Raw genomic sequence first — 12,557 nt, 5'->3', positions numbered from 1 at the left:
TGTAGACAAACTCACAAGCTCGGTGAAGGTGCTTTGGACTCGTTAAGATTTTCAATGTAAGATTAAGATCCCTCTCTCAATTAGGTTTTGAGTTCTAAGTTAATGTCTTTTTCTTTTCTGGGTGTTTGATGATTTGCATCTATCCACTTTTACCTTTTGGGTTCTGTTCAAATTGTCACCTATGTTTCTGCCTTTTGTGATTTTGGTTGATTTGAAATATATATTTGTAGAAATTGTCATTTTGATTGTCTTATCTTTTAAGGTGAACCGTGTCTGTAACCGAGGGGATAGATGAATTTGAACAAACAGTTTCAAGTGGTAGCAAAAGAAGTAGGAGTAGGACTTCTGAAGTGTAGAATGATTTCGAAATGTTACCTTTATATGAAGATGGCCATCGAAAAGTCAAGTGCAGAAAATGTACTAATATTTTAACGGCTGATATGGAGAATGGGACTAGTAATTTACGCCGTCATGCTAAGAAATGTCATCAAGAAAATGATATTGTGCCTAACCATCCTCCCCTTGATCAAGATATGTATCGTGAAAAGATTGCAATGGCAATTATTAGGCATAATTACTCATTTTCATTTGCGGAGCATGAGGTTAATAAAGAGCTTCATATCTTTCTAAATCCTGATGTTAAGCCAATATGTAGGAATACAGCAAAGTCAGATATTTTGAAAATCTATAAGAGAGAAAGAGAAAATCTCAAACGTGCTTTAGAGTTAGTCCCGGGCAAGATTTGCTTAACATCAGATTTGTGAAAATCTTCCACAACGGATGAGTACATGGTTCTCACTGCACACTACATTGATGCAAATTAGGAGTTGCAAATGAGGGTTTTATGTTTTTCTCATATGCCACCTCCTCGTAGTGGTAAGATTTTGAGAGAGAGATTGTTTAACATTCTAAAGGAATGGGGCATTGAGAAAAAAGTATTTACAATCACTTTAGACAATGCTTCTTACAATGATACCTTGGTGAATAATTTGAAGAAAAACCCTTCTTTTAGATCATCTTTGCCTTGTAGTGGTGAGTTCTTTCGTGTTCGTTGTGGTGCTCATATTTTAAACCTTATTGTACAAGAAGGTTTGAAAATTATAGAGCATGCTGTGCACAACATACGTGAAAGTGTTAAATATGTGAGAGGCAATGATATGAGGAAGTTAAGATTTGCCGAATGTCTTCAAGAACTCCCTAATTTAACTAGTAAGAAAGTGCGACAAGATGTGCCAACAAGATGGAACTCGACATATTTAATGATTGAGATAGCTATTACATTTCGGGATGCATTTCACAATTTGAGCATTGTTGATGGAGGCTTTCACACTTGTCCCTCAGATGATGAATGGAATAAGGCCGGGAAGATAGCAAAGTTTTTGAAGCCATTTTATGACATCACCACTCTCTTTTCAGGCACTCAATACCCTACTGCCAACTTATACTTTCATGGTGTATGGAAAATTCATTTGTGTATTTTAGAAGAGATGGAAGATGATGATATAGTAATTAATGACATGGCAAAAAGCATGAAAGAAAAATTTGATAAATACTGGGATTGTTATAGCATTGTGCTATCATTTGCTGTAATTTTAGATCCTTGGTATAAGTTGCAGTTTGTGGAGTTCAGTTATAGGCGACTTTATGACACTAATGGGACAAAAATGGTGATGGATCTTCGTGACAAGTTATATTCCCTTTTCGAAGGATATTTACGCACCACTAATTATGAAGCACACAATATGGTTGAAAATGCATCTAGTAGTGGTGCTAATGAGAAGGTAAGAGATGCTGATATTGCTGGTTTTGATACATTTGAGAGTCAAATTTTTGGTTCAATCGGTAGTAAGTCACAATAAGATGTGTATTTGGAAGAGGCCCGGTTTGACCATAACACTCATTTGGACTTGGATATTCTTGAATATTGGGAATCATATTGTGGTCGCTTTCCAGAACTTTCACTAATGGCTCGTGACATTATGAGTATTCCTATCACTACTGTTGCCTCAGAGTCTGGGTTTAGCATTGGTGGTCGAATTCTTGATAAGTACTGCAGTTGTCTATTGCCACAAAATGCAGAAGCTTTGTTATGTTCCCGTAGCTGGTTGTTTGGTGGGCAGGGTAAATATCTTTTTCATATACTTGTAATTTTTATTAAATTATGCATTCTCCATTTTTATATTTACTTACTAGTTTTTTACTTTGCTAGTTATACCTGATCATGATGACGAGCACCTTGTGGAGGATTTTGAACACCTATGCATTTCTGGACACATTACATATAATGATGAGGATTAGGTAATTTTAATAATTGCAGTTTAATTAGTTCTAATTAAATGCAAAGTGTTATTTTCTGGACTATTTGTTGTTTTTAATATATTTCTAATTAAAAGCCTGATGATATGATGTATATTTGGTTCCCTAATTGTAAGTTCTGTGGTGGTGTTAATATGTTTGGTTGTGAGTTTGATGAAACCACGAAGATGGTTGGAGGGTTTAAGTTGTATGTTATTGGTTCAGATGGTTGAACTTTTACTGCAAAAATAGCAGCTAGACTCAAATCAGCAACCTTGTGCTTCAACGAGTCTTTCTTGTTTCTTATAAACTAGCATACTTTGACATCATTGCTTCTTATAAACTTGTTCAAGTTGTATGTGATGATCAGTCAATATGTTGACTGCCTAGAATAAAAACTAGCATGACATCATTGTGCTTCAACGAATATTGGACTAAACAACTAGAAACATTTTCTACCTAAATATAAATTTCTCAAATCATAGCATCAAACAATTGCTTCATACTTTTACTTTCTTCAAATGCTCTGCATAATAATATTAGGTTATCTCTCTTTAAAATAAAACCTTTGAGCACTAAAGGATGCATGTTAGCCCTGCACTACTTGTGTATTCCCCATAAATAGCTGCAAATCAGAAATGAATGCAAATTGTTTTATGGTTTCACCTATTTGTTGATTCTATTCAAAATCTGAAATTAAATAATTTGGTTTTGGGATCTAGTTGCACTAGCTTTCTATGTGTTAATGTAATGTTCTGCTTGTAGCCTGACTCGTGATCTCAGTCCAACATTGGACAATAAAACATGATGATCTGACAACTAGGCATGCCAAGTTAGAGGTTGCAGCCTGGGTTGAGGAGGTTTGAGTTTGTCTGTGGAACATGGTCATGAGGAAGTGAAGGAGAGAACCCTACTTTTGTTATTTTTGGCCACTGTTATAGTTACTAGATATTTAATTTTAACCTGTCAAGTAGAGTAAGCTGACACTCTAGTCAATATCCTAGTCATATAATTAAGGTTCTGGAGTTATTCATCATCAGAATGATATGGAATCTAAGACTCACACTAGATGAGATAAGGAATAATTTGGGGACAGCAAAGTGTATAGTTTGAGGTTAAGAAATCAATGCATATGCAGTAAGAACGTACTGTTCCACTAGAGCTAATAATTCTAAAAATAGTTGATAGTAAGAATGAAACATTTGGACCTCCCATTAACGATAAGGGAGTCTTGTCATTGCAGAAACAAGAACGCAGACTTTGGCCTAATTAGGACAGTTATTAGCATGCTAGCCAATTGAAATGTACTTCAAAGTACTAAAAAGAGTACAGCACAACTTAATAAAGATGATGTATAGATATCTAAACATAATTTCGATTTCTCATGTCTTAAATCTCAGGCATTTTTATAGGTATAATATGTGTATGTATGTATATTGTAATAAGAATGAATTTTGTGGTACTTTGTCAGGTGGTTCTGGATTTGATCCTTCGCGGTGGTTTGGTGAGACAAGTGTACCTGAAGAATGAAATCCTGGGATTCCTCCACATATTTGATGAAATCATGTCTTCCATTTGCCTTGTTTGTACTAAAACTATATTTGATGATATCCTGGGATTCCTCCACATTTGATTCTTTAAAGCACGTGACAGCCAATTTTGGAGTTGTTTAGGTGCAAGTTGCAACCATCTTTGGCTTCAAATTTTTAGTGGTTTTCATTGTGGAGTTAACTGTTATCCATCCTTTTTCTTTTTCCTTTTTCATTGTGGGATTCCTTTTTCATTGTGGAGTAAACTATATATACAATTGTCAATTATTTTCCTTTTCCAGTTTTCTAATAACTATTATCCATCCTTTTTCTTTCAAACTTCCCTGATCACAATGGTTAATGTTATAAAAAAATTTCTTCAGTCAGTACTCACTGTTCTTCAGTGATGTCCAGTTCCAGGATTGTCTCATGCATCTCTACCAGTAAACATACACTCATTTTCATTTGGATAAAAGGGTATTTTGGTAATTTTGGATGTCCAAGGGTATATTGGTAATTTTGAAAGTGTAGGGGGTATTTGGGTCATTTTGGGTATTTAAGGTTATTTTGGTAATTTTGGAAGTCAATAGGATATTCAACTAGTTTTAGAGGTATTTGGGTCATATTGGGTTAAACGGGCGGGTTACTAATTAAATGGGTTGGGCGGGTAATGAATAATTAATTTATTTATAAACGGATCATAAATGGATAAATGGTTCATTACATACCCAACCCATTTATGACCCAACCCGCCCATTTGCCACCCCTAAGTGTTGGTAATGCTTCATTGTCTAATCGCATTAGAAGTTATAATAATAAGTTTAAGCAACATTTGGCAGATGAGGACAGTGTGGAAAACAAATCTGAGTTTGATAGGTATTTGTTGGAATATTTTGAGGACCCTGATGTGGAAGATTTTGACATCTTGATGTGGTGAAAAATGAATTTTTCTAGATATCGAGTCATTTCCCAAATTGCATGTGATGTGTTGGCTATTCCTGTCTCTACAGTTGCATCTGAGTCTGCTTTGAGTACGGGGGGCGTGTTTTAGATTCATTCCGTAGTTCACTATCTCCTAATATAGTTGAAGCTCTTAGTTGTACCCAAAATTAATTGAAGGATGCAAAGAGAAAAAGACCACTAAAGCTTCGGGAGTGCATGGATAATGTGGAGGATATGGATGGTTTTGAGATTGACACTGATAAAAATATATATGTTTTCATTTTGTTTGTTGTATATATCAATTGTTTATTTATTTGCTCAATACTTACAAGTCATTTTATTTTGAATGGGATTGTAGAAATTGCATCAGTTTGCCCAATGCCTATGGAGGAGGATCCAAGCACCGTCGTGTTGGATGATGATGAGTGATGTGCTACTCTTTGCATAAAGTTAGTTAGTAGTTAGTATTATGCAAGTATACTTGCTATTATCATTTGTTTGTGTTAATTATAAATTTTTTATTGTTCATAAATGTTTTATTGTTATTAACACGTATTTATTTTGTTTTGTTTAGTATTTTGTAGAAGTTCTAGAATGATGCATAGTGCAGACTTACTGGACAAAGGACTTACAAGAATTAGCATTCTTTTGCCTATATGCTAATTATATCTATACATGTTATTAGTAGTGGACTTTTCACTAATGATAATTATTTAGGTATTCATGGGCATTTAGGGATACAAGCAATTAGCATTCTTTTGCCTAAATGCTAATTTAATTTGTATATCTTTCTTTTGGCATTTGTGGACAATGACAAATGGTTTTGTAATACGTTATTAAGTGGATACATTAATGCTTATTGTTATTGACACTAACACACACAGTGACACTAATGATATTATTATATGCTACATGATAGTATTTTGGGAGTTGAACTCTTATTGAGGCAATTTCAAAATATTTTTCATAATGAATGAAATAAAAAAATTTGGATAATTTGGATCATTACTATTTGGGTGAATAGATTTTTTTTATGTGAACTGATTTGTTGAACAAATTTTTTTTTTTATGTGAACAAATTTGTTGAACAGTTTTTTTTTATTTTTTTTAATTTCAAACCAACCAAACCGACCGCAAAAAACTGCACTGCTATAGGTCGGAAAATTGACCTTAGGCGGTGTGCATCGGTTCCAATTATGAAAAAACCGATCTCTATCAGTTCGGTAATAAATTTGGAAAAAAACCATGCACACCACTATTGTATCATTTCTATGGTAATTGTTTTTTTAGTACTTACATTATAAGGAGAATTGTGCTAACGTTATTGCAGCATCTTCAATACCACTTAATAATGTGTCAGTTTACATATTGCAATAAATTGGTACTAATGCTTTGGTTTTTGTAGGGTATAGGGTAGAATGGTCTCCCTCAATGATCCTTTCTGGACCTTCGATTTTGATGATGCTTACTTTCACTCTGACGATGATGACATGGACAGTTCTGGATGTGTGATGATATGGATGTCAGTGATTGTGATTATGACAAGGATGTCAGTGACTAGATGATGACATGGATTATTGGTGCAGACATAGATTCAGACTATGACAGCAAGGAGGAAGAGTTTTGGTTTGTATTTCCACTTGTTGGTGAGATGGTGGCTTATTTCCAGCAGCATTATGACAAGCGCCCAATGCATACTAGCATTTTAAGTGGTACATGGCTGAAGTGAGTGAGGGCAATCCTACCAATTGTCATGACATGTTCCGCATGACATTGGACTTGTTTTATCACTTGGTGGATGAGCTAAAATAGCATGGGTACTTGAAGGAAGGGAAGGGGCATATGGACGTGTAGGAGTCCGTTGCCATATTCTTGTACATTGTCGGTCATAATACCCGAATGTGACCTTTGGGGGACAAATTCCAACATTCCACTGAAATTGTCAGCCACAAGTTGTGTAGGGTATTGCGGGCTGTCCACACGTATAGCCAACATTTAATCAAGCCCGATTCGAATGTGGTAGACCTTCCAAAGCATATGCGGTTGAACAACAAATACTACCCTTGGTTTGAGGTAAATCATTTCATAATACAAGTTTTTTCAATGAAATGTTCGCACATATTACTGTGTTGTATTCCTTCATTCACATATAGAGATGTTGTTTACAAATAATTGGCACTCTTCAATATAGAGAAGTATAGGAGCTATTGATGGAACACATATTAGTGCTTGGCCTCCAGCTGAGAGAACCCAGCCTCACAAGAGTCGCAAAAGCACTATTACAACCAACATTATGTGTGCATGCGACCATGATATAAAGTTTACATATGTCCACTCTAGTTGGGAGGGAAGTGCCCATGACTCAAAGGTGTTTGAAGAAACTACTAAAGACCCGAAGCATGGATTCCCATGGCCACCGGAAGGTATGTGTCTTTGTGTTTTTAGTTTGTTTTCAATCATATGCTTCTGTTTATCTAGCTGTTTCAAGTCTGCTTTAAGCCTATTTAATTCTGCTTCATTTTTCCTAGTAGTTGGTTCTCTGTTTAATGTTGTTTACTGCTAGTAGTTGGTTGCCTATTGTGTATGTGATATGGTTACAAGTGTATAATTATATATTTTTGTGATATTACAAGTGGACATGCTTACATGTGGATAGTCATATATTGTTGTGATATTGTGTATGTGATATGCTGATATTATGGATTTGATATACCACCCTTTTTGCTTAAGAAGATTGAAGTTAATACAAACATGGAATATAAGTATTATGGACTATTATGGATTTGATATACCACAGTTTCAGAGTTAATATTATTACTCATTCCCCCCTAGTCATTCATCCAAGAAAGACAAAATACATTCCCCTCAGTAGTTACTTTTAGGGATCCGCTTTGGCGTATCACAAATAATATAATTACAATTAAAATGCCCATAGTTTGCAAGTCCATCTTGAATAAAGCTGAACACTCTCAACATACTATAGAAGTACAATTTCATACATACCATAAATTTTTATACTTACAATACAAAAAAAAAAAAAAAAAAAAAAAAAAAAAAAAAAAAAAAAAAAAAAAAACATGAAGTTTTACCATTATAATACAAATGATCTCCAATGTAATAATACAAGTCTAACTTATTACACACATAACCAACTCATCCAGGCAAACACATTTGCCTACTTCTAACATCCCCAAACCTAGTAGACAAAATAAGCAGTACTCCAAACATCACCCATGATATTAATAGAGCAATCTTGAACTTATCCGCTTTCTCTTCGAAAATCCTGCACGCAACCTTAACTCTTTCAACCCTTCGTTTTGCAGCTTGCACCCTTTCCAATGCTGCTTCTCCCATGGCACATGCTTGCTTCAACTCTTCATTAGCAACTTCCACCTCATGCTCCAATCATCGGAATTTTGCTAACACAATAGGTGTTGTTGTTGCGCCACACATGCAAGTGTTGGTGTCCAACCATTTGAAAAACTTACATGCGTGGTCATCACCCTGTACAATCAAATAAAGCACTTAACAAATACACATAATCAATGTTTTACTAATTCTGGATGTGGTACTTACTGGCATGGTTTTAAAAACTAGTACGGTGAAAGAACCGGAAAAGAGACTGATTATCGGTTTTCTAGTCTGACCAGGGTCCGATCGATGGTTGAACCGGTGACATCATAAATAATTTAATTAATAATTTTTTATATTGTATATATAAATAAATAATGATGAATATAATTTATTTTTATAATGTTAATAATTTTTCACAACTTATATAATAAATATCATTTAAATATTAAAAGTAACTTACTATATTTGTTCACAAATATGGTTAAAATTTTAAAAGAGGCACATACGGCTACAAGACTTTCTAAGCTCCACCGAAAAAGGAAAAGAGATAATGAAAAAATAAATATATAAACGAACCCACTTTGGTTACTCCTCCCAGCCATTACTAACAATTAACACCTAATGGGATAGTGAAAATTATTTTATCTCATGTTCGTCAATATGGATTGTCCATGGACCTCGAGTCAAATGTTCAAGGTAGACCGTCTATAAGCAAAAGAGTCGTCCATGGGCAAAGCACATGGACGACCACATAACACTTGGGAAATCCTCAAGTAGACTCGCTCACATGTGTGGAGGATTTGAGCCATAAAATCTTGGAGCGGTTACTCAACCCATATTAATCGCCACAAATTCCTTTCAAGTACTTAACTTCCACCAGCAGTTGTAACTCCTATAGCCGTTGAGGAATTTATGTTTGAATTCACTGATTTCCACAAATCCTGGGGAAGTTTCTAAATCAATAACCGCTCCAAGGTTCTCTATATAAAGACCAGCCTGTATCAAACCAAAGTAAGTTTTTTCCTGACATTATTCCCCGAAAGTTGGAATTTGATTTTCAAGAGAGAAACTAACTTTATCATCGAAAGGGACTTGGCCGGTCTACCCCGGTCGCCTTTTGATAGTGTGTTCATCCTTGCAAGCCTTCGCAACAACTATTATCATCAAAGCCAGAGCATTCAACCTACTGATTCTGTACAACATCAACACCCACCTACTTTTTGACTTTTATGATATAGCTTTTACTTCTCCCAAGTCCCAAGACTCCCAGCCTTTCCACTTTTCTAATAGAAATCCATCAGAATCCAAATTGGCAATTTCTCATAAGGCCATAACCTCTCATTCGTTTCTCTCTCTAATCTATCTCTCCCTCTCACCTTTTATGCCAAGCCCGTCCATCACCCCATCTCTCTACAACATATCAATTAGCAATAGTTCAAACTTCAAACCAAAATACCTTTCTCCACCCTTCTCATGTTGCTTCTTTTACCTCCTCTCCAAATTTTATTTTACCCACAGATTTGAAAATTTCATTCACCAAATCTTATTTACAACAAATCTAAGATTCTCAAAATGAGGAAAAAAATTGTTTATTCACAGCAACAAAGTAACTGTTGCAACAATGAGAGAGGTCGAATGGGGAAGAAATCAAGAGAAACAAAGTCATTTTCTTTGTATTTTGCAAAACCGGTTCAACCATTCAAGTTTCTAGTTTTATGGTTCAACCAGCCGATTTTTAGATGATTTTCAGTTTTTAGCTATAACCAAACCGGATTGTAGGCCGATTCCTAATTGAACCGGTTGGACCGGCAGATCCGGTCCAGTTTTTAAAACCATGCTTACTGGTGATCAATAACAACAGCCATAAAACCTCCTACCAAAAGTACGAAGTTTCAGGGATATCCTAAGGGTGCAATGGTCTAGGTCACACAGATGCCCACTGGTAATGGAATAATAATTACTTGTTTCTGACATTGGTAAGGACCTACCTCTATATCAATCACCAATACAAGAAAACTTGAAACATTATATACAAACATTCTATAAACTCACAGACTAATACAATCTATACAAACTGTTAGAAAATTTAGATCCCGGTTGATAGAATTAACAAGTTTTAAGTCCAAGTTGTTAATTAGATTTATTATGAATAAACTTGTTAAAACAAACAAACATCAATATCATGTCAAAATCATGCAGCGGAAAAATAAATAAGATAAGATATGATGACCCAAGAAAACCAATGAAACAAACTAGTTTCATAGTAAAAAACCTGGGGGAAAACCTTCCCGAAAAGCAATCCACTATAGTCAAGAAAAGTTTCAAATCTAGTACAAAACCTTTGTCCCTAGACTTTACAATTCCCATAGATGAACTTACAGCAGAAAGCTTTTACCACTTCAGAACCTCTGAACTCTTCAATATATGAACTCCACCTTTTTTGATGCACGGATCCCAGTACGTGATTAACCAAAGATGTACGGCTCCCAGTACGTGACTAACTCACCAACTTGAAGAAGATTGTTGACTGCAAAGTTCTTCACTTCATCAACAATGAAGATCAAGAAGCACTTGGTTACAAAGCCCTAAGGCGCAAAGACGCAATAGCTTCTTTTGAGAGAATAAGGCATCGGTCACCTTTTGCATATGTTCTCCTTGTATTCTCTTATGTGACGGCCTCTAAAATAAGCCTTATATAGGTCTAGGGTTGTGAGAAAAGAAACCCTATACATACATGTTAGCATGGGCCGAAAATTAGATTTGAAAATCTGAATTCCCATAACCTCGATCGATCGAAAGGTGTCGAGGAGGTGTTGAGATTTAAACTTTACAGATACAGCTATCGAGAAGCTGTCGAGGAGACAGGAGATTTCTCGATCGATCCACCAGCTGTCAAGAAGCTATTGAGATTGCGATAAGAACAAGTTGAAAATCTTGATAAATAGCCTAGTTGTCGAGATGTGTCGAGCAGCTATCGAGCTATCTGTCCGCAGGTGTCGAGCTATCTGTCCAGCTTTAGTAAACAGCTTTTTTTCACTTGTTTCTTAGTCCAATCTTCATGGCTTTAATACTAAACTTGAACAACATGTTTCTTGAAGTATTAAACACATCCTAAATCTACCCAAATACAAGTAAAGTGCGTTTTGTCAAAAGATTAGCCAACTACATAAATATTGACATATATTCCTAACATGAATCACATATGTTCTAATACAAACATTCTATACAAGCATGAATAAAGCAATCCAAATCCATAATAATAGGTTCTCCAATCAAATTGAGCTTACATCAATAGAGAGCCGTACGATTATTATAATGTTTTCTCTAAATAAAAACTTCTTAATAAATATAAATAGCTGTTGTAACATAACTCCTAGGTTTTATCTTTATTTTTCTATTCTTAATTTATATTGCTACATCATTCTAGCTTGTCCCCTGCCACAATCAGATCATGTGTCGCAATCAGAACAGTGTTTAAATTCAATGAAGCAACATAAAACTTCTAATCAAGCTAGATAAGCCTCTTTTTAATTTTTGGTTGAATAGATATTCCTAATAGTATGCTTTACTCCCAATGCTTTATTTCAACAAGCATGTGTACATATATATGAAAGAATGAAAGAGAGAAAGAGAGAGCATACTTCTAGAGCAATCACACATCAAACTTCTTGTTTTCCTCTGCTAGCTTTTTTGTCCAAAAATCAAATTCAAAAAAACTTTATACTAGATTGCAATAATATGACACAACAAAACAATGTCAACTATGTTACTTAGTCTATGTCACATAGCCACTTAGTCCCACTTGAAAAGGGATGTAACCATCCATTGTAAAAGATGTCACAACTTACAATAGAGAAGCAATGCAATTTGAATGCTCCATGGGAATGACATTACCATAAAGCCTATCCTACAGAGGTAGTAAACAAGATTGGCACATACCAGCTATTGTGCAACAGTACTCAATAGTTGAAGTCACTCGATCCAAATCCTGCATGTTAAAAAATTTCCATGTTAAAGTCTATACATTCTAGAGGAACAAAATAAATGTAATCCTTGAAAACCCAAATTGCAATTTATTAAGATTTTTCTCATAGATAAACGTTATAGAATAATCATTCAAGAAATTCTCAGTGCTCGATGCCTGAGGACCTCTTTGGTTGTTTTACATTTCATCCTCCATTCCTCAATTACCGATCCTCCAATCCAAACCTCCCAATAGCCATAACCATGCCATTGTCAAACCCAATCACAATTGACCTACCAGTACACCCTAACCCTGAAAGAATTTCCAAAACACAATTACCAGATTCAGCAATCCACACATCCACTCATATTCATGGTTTTGCTAATTGTTAATATCAATTTCGAAAATTCAATTCAATTTAAAGACCTAGAATTGGATTTAATAGGTGATATAGAAACACAAAATCCCATAAT

General features: G+C 35.0%; 1 protein-coding gene across 2 annotated transcripts; it reads left to right on the top strand.

Annotated features, from left to right (window-relative positions):
- On the top strand, nt 1-4,118 carry LOC112001616 (zinc finger BED domain-containing protein RICESLEEPER 2-like). Of its 2 annotated transcripts, XM_024033789.2 has the most exons (4): nt 1-56; nt 263-2,121; nt 2,210-2,298; nt 3,767-4,118. In XM_024033789.2, exon 2 carries the CDS (start codon nt 834-836, stop codon nt 1,857-1,859), a length of 1,026 nt encoding a protein of 341 aa, XP_023889557.2. In that variant the 5' UTR covers nt 1-56; nt 263-833; the 3' UTR covers nt 1,860-2,121; nt 2,210-2,298; nt 3,767-4,118. The 2 variants fall into 2 exon arrangements, with proteins under 2 accessions (XP_023889557.2, XP_065639079.1); XM_065783007.1 differs by lacking the exon at nt 1-56 and having other exon boundaries at nt 168-2,121.
- The last annotated feature ends 8,439 nt before the right edge of the window (nt 4,119-12,557 follow it).

Source organism: Quercus suber, unplaced genomic scaffold (assembly GCF_002906115.3).
Source record: "Quercus suber isolate HL8 unplaced genomic scaffold, Cork oak 2.0 scaffold_16, whole genome shotgun sequence".
Taxonomy (NCBI): domain Eukaryota; kingdom Viridiplantae; phylum Streptophyta; class Magnoliopsida; order Fagales; family Fagaceae; genus Quercus; species Quercus suber.
The sequence above is the reverse complement of the archived record's forward strand: the minus strand, read 5'-3'. Positions and strand labels throughout refer to the sequence as shown.